Here is a 16811-nt window from a genome sequence, read left to right on the forward strand (position 1 = left end):
TTATATGTCAAACATCATTTTGCTAAGTGTCTTGCCAATCACAAAGCTGAGATTATTGACTGCAGGAACGAGCGTCTTGCAACTAATTCAAACGAAATTTGGAGATTCATCAGGGGAAAAGCTATTTTCATTGATTATATACAAGTCATAAGCTGCTGTGCAGTATCTACATTTGTTTTACCAAGTCATTTTTAATTCTGGTATTGTCCCTGGTTCTTTTTGTGTTTCTACATTGACTCATGTTCTAAAAAAAGATGGAGATAGCCAGCAATGTTGTTCTTATAGGTCTGTAATAGTTTCTTTTGTTCTATGCAAATTGCTGGAGTTACTAGTGATTAGGGATGTAAATAAGGCTTGTTCAACTCTGGACAATCCGTTTTGGATTTAAGGAAGACTATAGTTGGGAACACATGCATTATATACTTGCCAATGTTCTGATGTATATAAAGAATAGTGGCAAGTTTCTTGTCCTTGCAGCTCATGATGTCTCTTGTGCTTTCAATTCTGGTGTGCATTTCCATCTGCTGTATTGCGCACAGCAGCCAAGACTTGATTGTTCAATTGTGCTGGTAAATGAAAATCTCTATGCAAGATCATGTGTTGTTGCAATAGTACCTACTCATCATTGTTATGTAATGTGTAAAGCTGTAATTCGAGTTTGGAAAGATCTCCACCAGGGTGGGGTAACTTTGCCACCATTGTATAATAATAGTTTGGTTGCACCCCAGAAACACTAGAATTAGTTTTGTTTTTAAAGGTTTGGACCTTTCCATGCTCAATTACACTGACAACATCCTGAATTTAAGTAGAACTGTATAGTCTGTTGAGGACAATTCTTCTGGGCTTAGTAGGGAATATACCAAAATTGGTCTCATTTTCAACACCTCAAAGAGCAAGGTTCTTGCTTTCAGCAAATCTGACATTGACGTTGGATGTGTACAGTTAGGGAATCAGTGTCCAGTTATCTGCTTGCATTAAGTATCTTGGTCTCCCAATAGGGGATAGTGTAAAAACGACAAGGGCTCTCCTTATCTCTCATTTGAGTGAGAAACAGCAGGCATATTCTTGCCCATGTCGACAATGCTTTTGCAATGCCTCATGTCCTGGCATTGACTCCATTTTGGAACATGTTTACAGCTACTGGTAAAAAGACTATTAGATCTGTATACTTTTGTTTTGCGAAATTTCTCTTGTGCATACCCCTATGGGCTAGAAACAAAAGACTTATGTCAGCCTACAGGTTAACTGAGCCACTAACCATGGCTGGGCAGAAACTCAGATGCTATTTTTCAAGGCTTGATAGGACAAACAGCCTCCATCCTGCTATGTATTAGTAGAAATGTGTGAATCTATTCTTGGTAGTATAGTCTTCATTGTGAGTGTGTACTTCTTTCTTTTTTTTTTCTTTTTTTTGTCTTCTCATCTACTCCATATTGAACCCTTGTGTGTTTTGGGGCAATATAGATATTGATTGATTTTAAGTCTGACCTGATCATTCATTTTAATTCCTAATTGTTATGGATTCAGTTCTTTATCTATGTTAGCATTTGCTACCTTTGTGTTAGATGTGATTACCTATTTTAATTTCTATTTTTAGGGAGGTTTCATTCATTCATTGATAGGTGTTGTATTAATTTGATTCAATTTGAAATCAAAGTTCACCATGGTTCTCAAAATAAGCTTTTGATGGCAATCTCTAAACAGTATATTTGAAAGACTCCTCCTGGAAGAATGTTCAAAATATTTCATATGACTGAAAATGGAATATTTTAAACGAAAAAACATGAATAAAGTGAAGCAATGCACTTTTAGGAATAAAATAAGTAAGTATATATTCTCACTATACTTGCTTAACAGCAAGTGGCCAAAACACATAATTAAATGAATGTGATGCCTAATGTTGACATACAGATAAATTGGATACTATAACTATCCAAAACTGTAAAACATATTGGGGAAATATATAGTGGCGTGTATGTTTATCCATCAAGGGAAAGGGTGAAATGGAGCTTTTAGGAATGAATTAAGAAAGTATCTATGATTGTTTCAAATAGTATTTATTATCATTTTCTAAGATTTTCTTTTTTTCAAATTTGACACTCATCTAAAACACCTATTTTGGGTAAAATTGTTATCTAGCTCTTCTATCTAAAATATCTATATATCTTTTAGCTAGGCTCTTCTGAAGGAAATACTAAAATAACAGAAGAATGGTACCATTTGAACCCTATATAAACAATATTTCCAAATATAATGTCAGCTGCTGTGATCATGCACTCAATTCCTCTGCCTAATGTTGCCAGATATAGTCCTGAAAAATATATTTATCTGTTGTCTCTCATTGCTTGAATTGTCATATTCCTATGTTAGCAGATATTTTGATTATTTACCTTGGGTAGACTGTTACTTCATCACAAAAGAAAGAAAATAGTTGAATAAATATGTTATTTAACATGATATGAAAATCCAAGGAAATAAAAAAAAACTCATTAATAAAAACTTTCTGCATAACATAAAATAAGAATTTTGTAATTGAAGCATTTTTTTGTGGTTTTGTCTATGGCCTATGTATACACATTGTATTTGGAAATAGAGCATATTAGTAATTAAAATGTCCCAATCTTCTGTCTTAATGGCATTTCTTTCAGAAGAGCCAATAGACAACAATGTTACCTACATTTAGAAAGAGTATTAATTGGGGACTAATACTAATATCTTGTTGTTACAGCATTTCCTGCATGGTAAATGTATTTTATTGCCTCTTCTAAGGGAAATACAATAATAAAAAAGAACAGAAGGCTACTATTTGATTACCCAGTCAATGTTCATTACAAACATAATGGTTGTTACTTTTACAAAAGCTTCAATCCCCATTATAATATGGATGCCACCATAAGATTAGAGCTCTTCAGAAGGAGCCATTATAATAACAAAATAATAGTTCTATTAAATTCCCTCATTGATGTAAATTTGAAATATAATGCTTGTTACTGTGAAAAAATATGTTGTTCCCCTTTAATGGCACCAAACATAGCCCCAGGCTAAATACATAAATAAACGAAAATAGCAATAATAGATTGTCAACTTTGTTTCCATTTTCAACCATGTTCCTAAATAATATAAATTTCTGTAATTCATTGTATTCTTGTTTACAAGATTTGAAAAAAAAAGTGATATGCAATACTTTTCACCATCTATATTTCTGAAAGTTTCTGAACTTGAGTTTCTATTTATGCTTTTGCACTGAGTATTCTTTCTGAACTTGAGTTTCTATTTATGCTTTTGCACTGAGTATTCTTATATTGGTTGCTCTTTTTCCAAATTCACTAACAATTAAGATTCTAGGCCTTCATTCAATAAGCTTGTTGCAATTGATTTTGTATATTTAGTATACAATAGCCACTTGTTATTAAATTACATTTGAAAGCACTAATCAAAACATTTTACAACTATTACTTCTAGATTAAGAATTTCAAATATAATAGGCCTATTCATTACTCTGACAATATGAAACAGCCCCCCCCCCCTTCTTCTAATGGCACCAATAATAGCCTTAGACTACACATAAGGCAATATACATTATTTATAGATAGAGCATATATTGTATATTTTGCCATTTTTGCAATCATTTCAATGAGAATTTTTAGAAATTTAGAAAAAAAATTAGGTCTATCACCAAAAAATGATTTATAGATATAGATGATTTATAGATATATATGAATCTTAATGATGTTGCTGTTTTGCTGTGATGTCTATTTCCAAGGTGTTTCTGGCTGGTTTTTTTTTTTAATCTAACTAAACTTGCATCTGAAATAAAATTTTAGCATTAAAAGTAATGAAAATAGCAATTAACATTTGTGAATCAGCAACAAATGGTAATTATCTCACTAGACAGTTTTTACAAACATTATCTTACACTTTTGGTTACTATGAACTGTTTTGAACCCCATTAAAGCCTCAAAATATAATCTCTCCCAGGGCCAGTTATTAAATTATGAAAAAGCATAAAAAGGCTTAAGTAGGCCAATCTATTCATTTTCATCCTGGCTAAATTATGTGAAAACTCCAAGTTCATCATTATTATTTAATTAATTTTTATGTTTCATAGAAATTACTATAATTAATTTTTATGTTTGTTTTTAATTTGGTATTTCAACTTCACACCACAGTCAGTAAACTATAATGTTACCTTTTGGGGCCCCATTGAGGGTTCAAAATGGAATTTGCCCTAGGCCTTACAAAACTACTCTTTATGAGGACAATTCAAAATGCATAGGTCCTGCCAACAACCCTTCTGCCCTCCAATCCCTCCAAACTGATCTTAACCACATGTGCTCCTGGGTTAAAAGATGGTTGCTGAAATTCAATGCTGAAAAATGCAAGGTTATACACCTCAGACGCAACAACCCCAACCAACAGTACCTTATGACCCAAAACCCTGGGAGTCACCATATACTAGAGCATGTTCAGGAGGAGAGAGACCTTGGAGTTGTTGTCAACTCCCAGTTGAAATTCAGCTCCCACTCACAGAAGATCTCAGCAAATGCTAGCAAAGCCCAAGGCATCATTAAACACAGCATTACAAGCAGAAGTAGACATGTAATCACCAAGCTCTACAAAGAACTGGTATGTCTTTGTCCCACATGTCTGGAGGTGGGGACCATCCTGGTCACCCCTTGATTCAAAAAGGACAATGCTGAGTGGAGTGACAAACCATGGAGATTTGACTGGGATGCACCAGAATCTAATCAACCATGTATGCAACTGTCATCACAAGGAGTGATTCAACATGATCAAAAGTCCTTATTTCACTCCAAGCTGTGATTTAAGGTAATTTAAGCAATTATTAGGCTATATTTGGAAAGAACATATAAAAGGCATCAAATAATGTATTCACTTTTTTCTAGACAAATTAGGCCTATATGAAAAATTATGAATTTAGTGACCGATTTAGATAGTTGAGATTGGCTGGTGATTAGGACTAGGCTAGTTGAAATTAGCTTAGTGCATTCAAAGAAAACTTTCTTCTAACATTTCAACTTAAAGAGAGGTTATCTTTCAACTCATGGCCTACCTTAAGAGCGATTCTACAATATTCATTATAATGAGTTATTCAAACTGGACACAAGTGCAATTTGCCTCCTTCTCAAAATAGGAACCATATGCAGGTTTTGTAATTTCAAAAATTTTAAATTAGGTATTCCGTGAGTTTCAGACTCTAGATTCGAGCGATGGAAATTAACGTCCGAAAAGAGTGATTATTACTAGAACAGTGAAGATAAAAAATCTGAGGGCACGCAGCCACTCCCACTTTTTTGAACAATTATTGAAATTAGAAACTTCATTTCCTAATGAGGCAATTAATCTATTTTGTCACTTGTTCATTAAATATTCAAAAAATTACCGTTAAACTTTTTTTTAAATGTACATGAAATTAAAGTAAACACTCCTCTCCACTCATCATCACGATATTTTGTTTCCTTCTTCGAAGCGTTGCCCAATAGCTTTCAAATGGATTGTACATTTTTTGATTCTTCACCTCAGTGTCTCCTAGCGAATTTGGAAGCCACTGAAGAATAGATAAAAGGGTATACACACTTCCAAATAAAGCAGTTTGTAGGCTCAACCATTAAAAATTTTCCTACGTCAAATCACTGTGGTCCATCTGTCAACTCAATCATGAAGACATTTGTGCAGTAAATTTGGAACGCTCACTTGGACGGATGAACCTGGTGAGCACCTAATGAGCATCTAAAAGGTATATTTTTGTAGGTTTGTTTTGGGTCAAAGTGCATTTGGCTTTATCTTTATGCAGTCGAGGGGGAGAACATAAACCAAGGATGGCTGAAATTCGGAAGGATCTGACGCGCAAGTTATTTTTTCTTGTTTAAGAAAAAATGTAATATAATTATTTATCACGATGCAACCATAGCGGTTGTGGCTGAGAAAATCGTATCAGGTCACCGGTATTTGCACTATTTAAACATTATTGTCGGAATGTATCATTTTAAAATTTGATTTTATAGTTATTTTTAAGCTTGATTTGCATATTTAATTTAAATATTAGTCGTCTTAAGATGTATTTATTCATTTATATCGGTAAATGTTGTAAGCTAGTTTGCTATGATTGTTTATTTCATTTTAGCTCGTTTTGGGTTTCATTTATTATTTAATAGTAATTTCTAATCGTTTTGAGTTTGAAATATTATAAGTTTTAACTCTGCTGATCTTTAGTTTGAGATAGCATTTACTTTTCTTTGAAAAATTTCTTTCTTGGAAAGTTTTTATTTAACTTCTGTTCGCTTTTTATAGCCAAAGTTTTAAGTTTCTTAACATTCCCCATTTAAACCATATCTTTTCCATCATCAAAGTTTCATCGAAGTTTCAAAAATAGCATCAAAGTAACAACTTCAAAGCAACAATATCGGAGTAACAAAGTATCTTAGGCAGCGCAACAGCGCTTCCTATGTAAAGCGTAAGGGGGGCACAATGTATTTATTTTCTCTTGTTTTGTTGTTCTTTAGATCAGGGCACTTTGTATCAAAAGACTTGTCGTAAAAGCTTTAAAAAGGATCATTCAATTCGGAAATGAATGGGCTAATGCCCTTTTTAATAGTAGAAAGTGGTCTTAGAGCAACTAACCCCCCTTCCGCGCCCACCACTTACCCAAACACGTCCCATCCAAATTTTAAGATAGCCATTTTGTTAAATAAAGTTGAAAGGTTCGGAAATTATGCATTTGAACGTGTAAATATGTTTTCCATTTCTTGGGGTTTACTGAATTACTTTCAGTCACTGGGCCTGAAAAGCAGCGGTGAAAAAAAAGACAGTGAACTGAGTGGACACGTGAAATTCCAATGTTTCTAGTTGCAAAGAAAAAATAAACTTTGAAGTGAGCAATTATTAAAAGATATAAAGCTATATTCGTTGATTTGAGGGGAAAGAATCCTGTCCTTAGAATTTTAAACTTCATAGTTAAATTTTGTTCCATTGGGCTGGCGACTGGTTACTATGGACCTGTATACTATTTCGTTATTCAAGCTAGCCTTTCAGCGACTGAGCCGTTGCCGCAAAACTGGCTCCTAATCTGGAACATCTCCTAATCTTTCCAGCCAGTTTGGTATGGATATCAAAACTTTACACTTGTCACACTTTCTAGGACAAAAAGCACTTTTCCAGCTCTCATTGTCACGGGACTTAGAGAAGACTCCTCGAAGTAGGAGACAAAAATCTTTCCTGAAAAACTTATATTCGTTTTTCGAATAAACGTATATTCGTTTTCTTGGATTCAAGATAGATAACAGCAGATTCGACATAAATAAGAAGCAACCAATTCAGTAGCTCTGTTCATCTCGCAGCGTGAATCGAAAGGAAAAGGGCTGAATAGTCTCTCTGACTGAAAAGCGCTTGTTTGCTGAAACAGAAGAAGAAAATCTTTGAATTTAGGCCTAATTTGTTTGAAGTATTTTTTGGAAAATCATTGTTTACATGTGAGTTTAGTCGAACACAAGGAGTTTCACGTATTTCAAGTCTTAAGAAAATAGATAAATTAGCGGTATACAGCTTAATATAGGTAGGATGAAAGTTAATATCCTAGGCCTACATCACTTGATGCTGTTTTATGCTCTTTCATAATTCAATAATTGCCTCTGGGGGAAATTGCATCTTTAAGCTATCATAACTTGTAAAGGATTGGAAAAATGGGATTATAAACATACCCATAGGCTGGCTTATAATTAAATTATTCTATAGATGGCTGTTTACAATATAATTTAGCTAGGATAAAAGTAAATATAACACTTGGTACATTTTTTATACTCTTTCATAATTCAATATTGGCTTCTGGGGCAAATTCCATTTTGATCACTTAAACAGCTCAAACCAGCCTATGGTCCCCAAAAGTTGAAATTAGCCTATGATCCTGAAAAGCCAGCTTATGGGAAAAAATTTGTCATTTGTAGCCAATTCAGGGAAAATTAGTATTTTGTCCTTAGTCTAAATAGTTGGAGGTAAAATTCAAGTTTAGTAACTTCTTGCTATTTTGGAAAGGGGTTAGGTTAGGAAAATGGAACTTTTGGGGATGGGTCTACAGGCTAAAGTATATCCTGGGAAGGTATTTTAAAGTACCCACCTCCACTTCTTCTCCCTCTAGAGGGCCCTGTAATTTGCCTACATGACATGTTTATACCTATTGAAATTTTGACAAAACAACATTTTACCTTAATTTTGAGTTACCAGCTGCTTTTTCTTTGCCTTTAGTTCTGAGAATGCAATTCCTGCTATTTGAGCAGAATTCTTTGCCAAATCAATGTTTTTTTTGTTTTTTTTATTTAGGAAATGTATTTGCATATCAGTAAAACCTTATAAATTAAGATTGAGCAAAGTTGTGAAGCTGAAAACAATTTTGGGTAAAATTCTAGTTAATTGACTTCTTCCTATCTCAGAAATGGTTTAGGTTAGGAAAATGAAACTTTCAGGGATGAATCTACAGACTAAAGTATGTCCCAGGAAGGTATTTTGAAGCAACTATATCCATTCCTTCTTCCTCTAGAGGGCCCTGACCTTTGATGACCTTTTAAAATGTGTGTTATAAAAGTAAAACCTTGCAAAATAGATCTTCTGCTTAATTGAAGTTGGCTACAACAAAAAATTTTTCAGCTTCATAACTTTGCTCAATTCCATTTTATAAGGTTTTAAAGATACTCAAATATATTTCCTAAATTTGGAAAAAAAAACCCATTGATATGGCTCAAAATTCTATTCAAATAACAGGAATTGCATTTTCAGAACTAAAGGCAGAGAAAAAGCAACTAGTAACCAAAATTAAGGTAAAATAATGTTTTATCAAAATTTCAATAGGTATAGACCTGTCATGTAGGCAAATTTCAGGGCCTAGAGGGAGAAGGAGCAGAGGTGAGTACTTTAAAATACCTTCCCAGGAGATACTTTAGCCTAAAGACCCATTCCTGAAAGTTTCATTTTCCTAACCTAAACCCTTTCCAAGATAGCAAGAAGTCAATTAACTAGAATTTTACCCAGTTTTGTTGTGCTTCATTCAAGCAGAAGATCTATTTTGCAAGGTTTCACTTTTATAATGTATATATTTTTAAAGGTCATCAAAGGTCAGGACCCTCAAGAGGAAGAGGAAGTAGAGGTAGGTACTTCAAAATACCTTCCTGGGACATACTTTAGCCTGTAGACCCATCCCTGAAAGTTTCATTTTCCTAACTTAACCCCTTTCCAAGATAGCAAGAAGTCACTAAACTAGAATTTTACTGTTACATACTATTTTATTTTTAATATAAGTATGCATTGAATATCAGACATTTTTAAGAAGAGCATGAAACCCTTCAAAAATTATGTTGGTTTTGCTGTAGTGTCATGTTTAAGGGGTTTCAAGCTCTTTGTTTTAAAAAAATCTGCACATTTGTTTTCTTAATAACATTGTACCCTTGAGACTATAGAAAATAATAATTACCATTCCTGAACCTTCTGTAAATTGTTTTTTTTTCCCTCACTTGACAGTTTCTTTTAAAGCAACATGTTAAACTTTTGTCAACTATGGACTGTTTTACCTTTTGGGGTCTCAGTAAGGGCTCAAAATAGGGTTGGCCCTTTGCCCAAAATACAAGTATTGAACTATGAAAGGGTTAAGAAAAGGGATCAAGTGATGTTTTCACTTTCATCCTAGATAAATTATATGGTGAACTGCAAATTTACCAATTATTCATGAGCAAAATACTCCAGCACTCATTTATAACAAAGCCATTACACATTCAATAAGCTATTCTAATCAAAAGTATTTTCATGACATTTATATTCAAGGGTGCATTTTCTCTAAATTAAACTTTGCTATTGCATAACAAGAGTACTGAAATATGTTGAGAACTATCCAAACCTCAGCTATCACTGAATTTACTTTTCAATCCCTAGCAAGAATTAATTCTCTCATGATCAACAACAAAGCTATGTTTTTGTTGCAGGAAATGCTTCTGCTTCAAACCAAGTGCTAGATTACCTGGATATACTTGATAATTTGCTCTCTAAAATACCTAAAACCTTCCCCAATATTATCCTACAACTATCACCTTAAAGTACATGTCCAGTAAGATAAGGTAGTGATGAGCCTCTTGTGGAACATCTTGCTGTTGGTGTGACATGACTATGGTTTGGCATCCCAGGTTAGCCTACACTCTGCATTGGCCCAGTCCTGATCAACTCCTTTCTTGAATGCATCTATGGTTTCAGACTTGATAGTGGCTTTTGAGAGGCTTTCCTAGTGAGGGACAGTATGCACAGAGAAGAACTGCCAGTTTTTATGGCACTTGGTATTAACCAAGTGACATATAGCAATCACAAATTCTGTCGGTCTGTCTGTCTGTCAGTCCTGGTTTTGCTACTTCAGGCACTTCCAGGTAAGCTAGGACAATGAAATTTGGCAAGCGTATCAGGGACCGGACCAGATTAAATTAGAAATAGTTGTTTTCCCGATTTGACCATCTGGGGGGGGGGGGAATGGGGGGCTGGTTAATTAAAAAAATAGAGAAAATGAAGTATTTTTAACTTATGAGTGGGTGATGGGATCTTAATGAAATTTGATTTTTGGAATGATATTGTGTCTCAGAGCTCTTATTTAAATCCAGACCGCATCTGATGACATTGGGGGGAGTTGGAGGGGGAAACCTAAAATCTTGGAAAACACTTAGAGTGGAGGGATTGGGATGAAACTTAATGGGAAAAATAAGCACAAGTCCCAGATACATGATTGACATAATTGGAACAGATCCGCTCTCTTTGGGGTAGTTGGGGGGGGGGGGTAATTCTGAAACTTTAGAAAAAATGAGGTATTTTTAACTTACAAACGGGTGATTGGATCTCAATGAAATTTGATGTTTAGAAGGATATCGTGTCTTAGAGCTCTTATTTTAAATCCCGACCGGATCTGGTGACATTGGGGGGGAGTGGGGAGGGGAAACCTAAAACTTAGAAAACACTTAGAGTGGAGGGATTGGGTGAAACTTGGTGGGAAAAAGAATCACGAGTCCTAGATACATGATTGACATAACCAGAACGGATCCGCTCTCTGTGGAGTAGTTGGGGGAGGGGTTAATTCTGAAAAATTAGAAAAAATGAGGTATTTTCAAACAGTTCATGGTAATGAACTGTAGTAAGGAGCAACCCAGCTCAATAGTAACCAAAACTCGAAAAAAAGTGGGTTTTTGGTACCAATAGCTACATCAGAAGAGTTGCATTTTAATGCTGATTTTAAATATATAAGTTTCATCAAGTTTAGTCTTACCCATCAAAAGTTATGAGCCTGAGAAAATTTGCATTATTATATAAAATAGGGGGAAACACCCCCTAAAAGTCATAGAATCTTAACGAAAATCACACCATCATATTCAGCGTATCAGAGAACCCTACTGTAGAATTTTCAAGCTCCTATCTACAAAAATGTGGAATTTTATATTTTTAGCCAGAAGGCAGATCACGGATGCATGTTTATTTGTTTGTTTTGTTTTTTTCCCAGGGGTGATTGTATCGACCCAGTTGTCCTAGAATGTTGCGAGAGGGCTCATTCTAACGGAAATGAAAAGTTCTAGTTCCCTTTTAAGTGACCGAAAAAATTGGAGGGCACCTAGGCCCCCTCCCACGCTAATTATTTTCCCAAAGTCAACAGATCAAAATTCTGAGATAGCCATTTTACAAGTTCAAAACTTTGACCAGTGCTTACATATAGTAATGGTTATGGGGAAGTGTACAGGCGTTTTCAGGAGGATTTTTTGGTTGGAGGCAGGGGTTGAGAAGAGGGGGATATGCTGGGGGAACTTTCCATCGAGGAATTTGTCAGGGGGAGAGAAAATTTCCATGAGGGGAGTGCAGGATTTACTAGCATTACTTAAAAAAAACAATGAAAAAATAAATATGAAAAAGTTTTTTTTTTTCAGCTGGCAGTAAGCAGCAGCATTAAAACTTAAAACGAACAGAAATTATTACCCATATAAGGGGCTCTCCTCCTCCTAATACCTCGCTCTTTACGCTAAAGTGTTTTTAGTAATTTCAACTATTTATTCTACGGCTTTTGTGATTCAGGGGTCATTCTTAATGAATTGGGACAAAATTTAAGCTTTAGTGTAAAGAGCGAGGTACTGACGAGGGGGCAAACCCCCTCATATATGTAATAAAAACATGAGAATACAAAAGTTCTTTACGTAAGCTAGTTTATAAGTTATACATATATCTTTTACTTATAAAAAGATTCGTAAAAAATTAAAATTTCTAGTTGCCTTTTTAATTAACCGAAAATCGGAGGGCAACTAGGCTTCCTCCCCCGCTCTTTTTTTCTCAAAGTCATTCGATCAAAATTATGAGAAAGCCATTTAGCCAAAAAAAAAATAAATATACAAATTTCGTTTTAATTATTCCTCTGCGGAGAGCCAAAATCACAATATGCATTGATAAGTTTTTTAAATGAAAGTAAGGAGCAACATTAAAACTTAAAACAAACAGAAAGGGGCTTTTCCTTCTCAACGCCCCACTCTTTACGCTAAAGTTTTTTACTGTTTTAAAATGTAGAGTTAAGAGAAAGAGTCAAACTTTAGCGTAAAGAGCGAGGCGTTGAGGACGAAAAGCCCCTTTCATATACGGAGTAATTTCTGTTCGTTTTAAGTTTTAATGTTGCTCCTTACTTTCATTTAAAAAACTTGTTTTTTTTTATTTAATTAACTTACAAACGGGTGATCGGATCTCAATGAAATTTGATATTTAGAAGGATATTGTGTCTCAAAGCTCTTATGTTAAATCCTGACCGGATCTGGTGACATTGGGGGAAGTTTCGGGTGGGGGAACCTAAAATCATGGAAAACGCTTAGATTGGAGGGATCCCCGATGAAACTTGGTGGGAAAAATAAGCAGAAGTCTTACATACGTGATTGACATAACCGGAACGGATCCGCTCTATTGGGGGGGGGGGGGGTTAATTCTGAAAAATAAGAAAAAATGATGTATTTTTAACTTACAAAGGGGAGATCGGATCTTCATGAAACTTCATATTTAGAAGGACCTCGTAACTCAGATCTCTTATTTTAAATCTCAACCGGATCAAGCGTAATTGGGGGGGGGGCAGTTGGGGGGACTGGAAATCTTAGAACATACTTAAAGCAGTGAAATCAGCATGAAACTGGATGGTAAGAATAGAAACCTGTCTAAGATACGAGACTGACATAACCGGACCGGATCTGCTCTCTTTGGTGGAATTGGGGGGGGGGGGCAATTTTGAAAATTGAGGTATTTGTAATTTACGAAAGGGTGACCAGATCTTAATGAAATTTGATATTTAGAAGGATCTTGTGCTTTAAAGTTCTAACTTTAAATTCCGACCAGATCCTGTGACATTGGGGGGAGTTGGAGGGGGAAACCGGAATTCTTGGAAAACATGAAAATTGGGATATTTTTATCTTATGAATAGATGATCGGATCTTAATGAAATTTGATTTTTAGAAGTAATTCATGTCTCAGATCTCTTATTTCAAATCTCGACCAGATCTTTCGACATTAGGGAGAGTTGGAGGGGGAAATCTTGGGAAAACACTTGGAGTGGAGGAATCGGGATGAAGCTTGGTGGATAGAATAAACAAATGTCCTTGATACGTGATTGACAGAATCGTACTGGATTCACTCTCTTTGGGGGAGTTGGGGGGAGGGGTTCAGTGATTTGGCAAGTTTGGTGCTTCTGGACGTGCTAGGACGATGAAAATTGGTAGGTGTGTCAGGGAGCTGCACAATTTGACTTGATAAAGTCGTTTTCCCAGATTCGACCATCTGGGGGGCTAAAGGGAGAGGAAAAATTAGAAAAAATTAGGTATTTATAACTTACGAGTGGGTGATCGGATCTTAATGAATTTTGATATTTAGAAGGACATCATGACTCATAGCTCTTATTTTAAATCCTGACTGGCATTAAGCCTCTTATTTTCCTTTTTATATCAATCTATTGATTCAAAGAATTTTGTTAGAGCTCATACCATATGATTTCTTGGCTCTTAGCTCTTCTTGCTTTGTCACAAGTGCCATATGAACTCTTAGCTCTTGTTGACATTTATGGAAATGGGGGACTTGCAGCTTCTTTGTGTGATCTCTTGTTGTACTTGCAAGGGATGAGGAGAAAACTTGGCTTGAGAGGTAATTTTCTAGCAGTTTGCAAGTAATGATCTCCTCTCTTCCTTTGATAGACTAGGGTGGGGAGTTTAAGGGATTCCTCATATGGCTTGTTTATCAAAGCTTATATGAGCTTTGTTGCTTCCCTTTAGACCCTCTTAAGTGCTTTAACATCCATTTTATTATGAGGAGATGCTAGGGTCATTCCAAATCCCATGTGTTGATTTGCAATAGCTTTGTACAGCTTCTTGACCACACACAGCTTCCTGGTGATAAATGTTCATTTTATGAGCCCTAGGGCTTGGTTTGCTTTAGCAGCTTGAGTTTGTGTGTGGCTGTGGAACTTGAGCTTGTTATCAACAATAACTCCCAGGTCATTCTCCTTACTTACAGCTTCAAGTGGGTCATCTCCAATATGGTAAGGTTTTCTAGGGATGTTGTGTCCAAGATGAAGGACTTTGCATTTAGACATGTTGAACTGAAAACCCCACTCAGATGACCATTTAGGTTGTTTGTCTTAATCTTCTTGCATTGTCCAGTGATTGGAGCTAATTTGGACCTGTCCTAAGAGCTTGCAGCTCTCATTGGTGGGTTTTTCAGGTGAGTTGCACAGCTGAACAACATGGGCCCCAGGATTGCACCCTGTGGAACTCCACTAATGACATGAATTTAATCAGAATAAACAGTTTTACCAGTGGCATCATAAACCACTGCCCTTGGAGTTCTTCCTGTAAGAAAGGCTTCAATCCAGGCAATTATATCCCCATGCATCCTGTATGCTTCTAGTTTCAGGAGAAGAAGTTGATGCTGTAGTTTATCAAAGGCTTTTGCTTGATAGGACAATATGGTATCCACCAGAAAGCCGTCATCCTAGAGTCTGGTCATGAAGTCATATGATTCAATTTGGTTTGTGTTGATATAGTGACCTTTATGTTAACCATGCTGACTTTTTGAAAGTGGCTGATTTCTTTCAAGGTGAGAGACCAGTGCATCATTTATGATGCTCTCAGGGACCTTGCATACAAAAGAAATAAGGCTTATAGGGTGATAAATACTGGATTGGTCCTTTCTCCCTTTCTTGAAGATGGGATTGGTTTTGGCTTGCTTCCAGTCACTTGGGAGCACTTTGGAAGTAAATGACATCCCAAACATCACTGCTCAGCAATTTGTTCAGCTGCTTCTTTTAATAGTCTGGGCTGTAGGTTTTCTCGCCCAGTAGCTTTATTTGCATCCAGTCTTTTAAGCCTTTTCAGAACATTCTCTGTACTTATAGTTTCCAATGTACATTGGTTCTTGGATCAATTGCTCTGGTAAAGTGGGTGGAGCGTTTGCTATGGGCTGAGTGGAGAAATTTGTACCAAAGCTAAATTTGAGCAACTCTGCTTTTTCTTTAGCCTCTCAGGCCTGTGTGTCATCCTCTTTCATGAGATCTGGGATATCATGTCTAGAGGGATTAGCTGCTAAGACATGGCACCAGAATCCCTTTAGATTCTGATTTGTGTCAGCTGCAAAGCCCCCTTGTGGTTTTTTAAAATCTTCCAAGTCAAATTTCTTAGCCTGTTTCTGCATTTCTTGAATGTGTCATAGTGGTTATCATATCTGCACTTATGTATTTGGTCCATGCTCTTCTCTAGCCCTTTCGACTTCTTTGGATAGGAAGGGGAGTCTTTTTGGCTAGGGTGACCAGTATACCCAGGTATGTTTGTTTTTTGCAGCTAGGACTACTGTCTTAAATACCTCCCAGCTTTTTTCTATGCTACCACTGTCCACTACCACACTCTCCCATTTTACCTTTGATGTGTTCTGCTGTCAATTCATAATTGGTAAAGGATTTTTTTTACTCTATTTTACTTCTTGAAGTTCACTTGTATCTTAGTCAAGATACACATGTGGGCACTGCTTCCAGTTGTTGTGTGATAGGAAGTAGAAATGATTTGTTCAGGGTCATTTGTCATTACCAAGTCTAGTTAGGAGGGTTGTTGCTGGTGCCTGTTGTTGCTGGTCATGTTGCCTGGTCAACAATCTGTGTCAGTAGGTTGTCAGTGAGGAATTTAGTAGTGACACAGGAGGAGCTACTTTCAGCAGGGAATCTTATACCTTCAACCCACTTAACATCAGGCATATTAAAATCTCCAAACAGAAAGATTTTTGAATGCTCATGGGCGTTCATCTTAGATATTAAATCAGATACAGCTAGGTGTAAAATAAATTTATCAGGGGCAGATGGACTTCAGTAAGCAAAACCTATTATAAATGATTCATATCCAACATGGAATTTCAAACAGACATACTCAAACCAACTACTGTTAGAATAAACAGAAAAGAGTAACTCACAGTTTCAGCACTCAGTTCAGTTCTATAATATATTGCTGCTCCTCTCCAACAGTCAGGGTTATCCAAATTGCTATACAGACTGAATTGAGGGATTTGGATATGAGATTCTTCTAATTTTGACACTGAGTTTTTAGGGCAAATTTCACAAAGACAAATAACGTCTATATCAAGATCAAAACCCACAGCTTTCAGTTCAGTAAGTTTTGGAAGAAGAGTATTGGAATTTGTGTAAAAAACATGTTTTTTATAGAGTTTTTTTTTATTTATGTCTATTATTTTAGCAGTATTGTCATTAGTACAAGAGCAACTGAATTCAATTC

At 35.8% G+C, this 16811-nt stretch overlaps 2 protein-coding genes across 4 annotated transcripts in view; one reads left to right on the plus strand and one right to left on the minus strand.

Annotated features, from left to right (window-relative positions):
- The window catches only part of LOC136032024 (origin recognition complex subunit 4-like), a 218236-nt gene extending 213002 nt beyond the window's left edge, over positions 1 to 5234 (minus strand). The window contains exon 1 of one of the 2 annotated variants that reach the window (XM_065712104.1): positions 5075 to 5234. In XM_065712104.1, the coding sequence (XP_065568176.1) occupies positions 5075 to 5100 (26 nt within the window). In that variant the 5' untranslated portion in view covers positions 5101 to 5234. The remainder of the gene's footprint in view (positions 1 to 5074) is intronic. The other variant, XM_065712102.1, reaches the window with a different exon arrangement.
- A 2099-nt stretch (positions 5235 to 7333) lies between these two features.
- LOC136032026 (thioredoxin-like protein 1) overlaps positions 7334 to 16811 on the plus strand; it is a 48353-nt gene continuing 38875 nt past the window's right edge. Inside the window, exon 1 of one of the 2 annotated variants that reach the window (XM_065712110.1) lies at positions 7334 to 7490. The gene's annotated coding sequence lies outside the window, so the exon portion shown is untranslated. Of the gene's footprint in view, positions 7574 to 16811 lie in introns of both variants that reach the window. The other variant, XM_065712111.1, reaches the window with a different exon arrangement.

This window comes from Artemia franciscana, chromosome 10 (genome assembly GCF_032884065.1).
Source record: "Artemia franciscana chromosome 10, ASM3288406v1, whole genome shotgun sequence".
Classification (NCBI taxonomy): Eukaryota; Metazoa; Arthropoda; class Branchiopoda; order Anostraca; family Artemiidae; genus Artemia; species Artemia franciscana.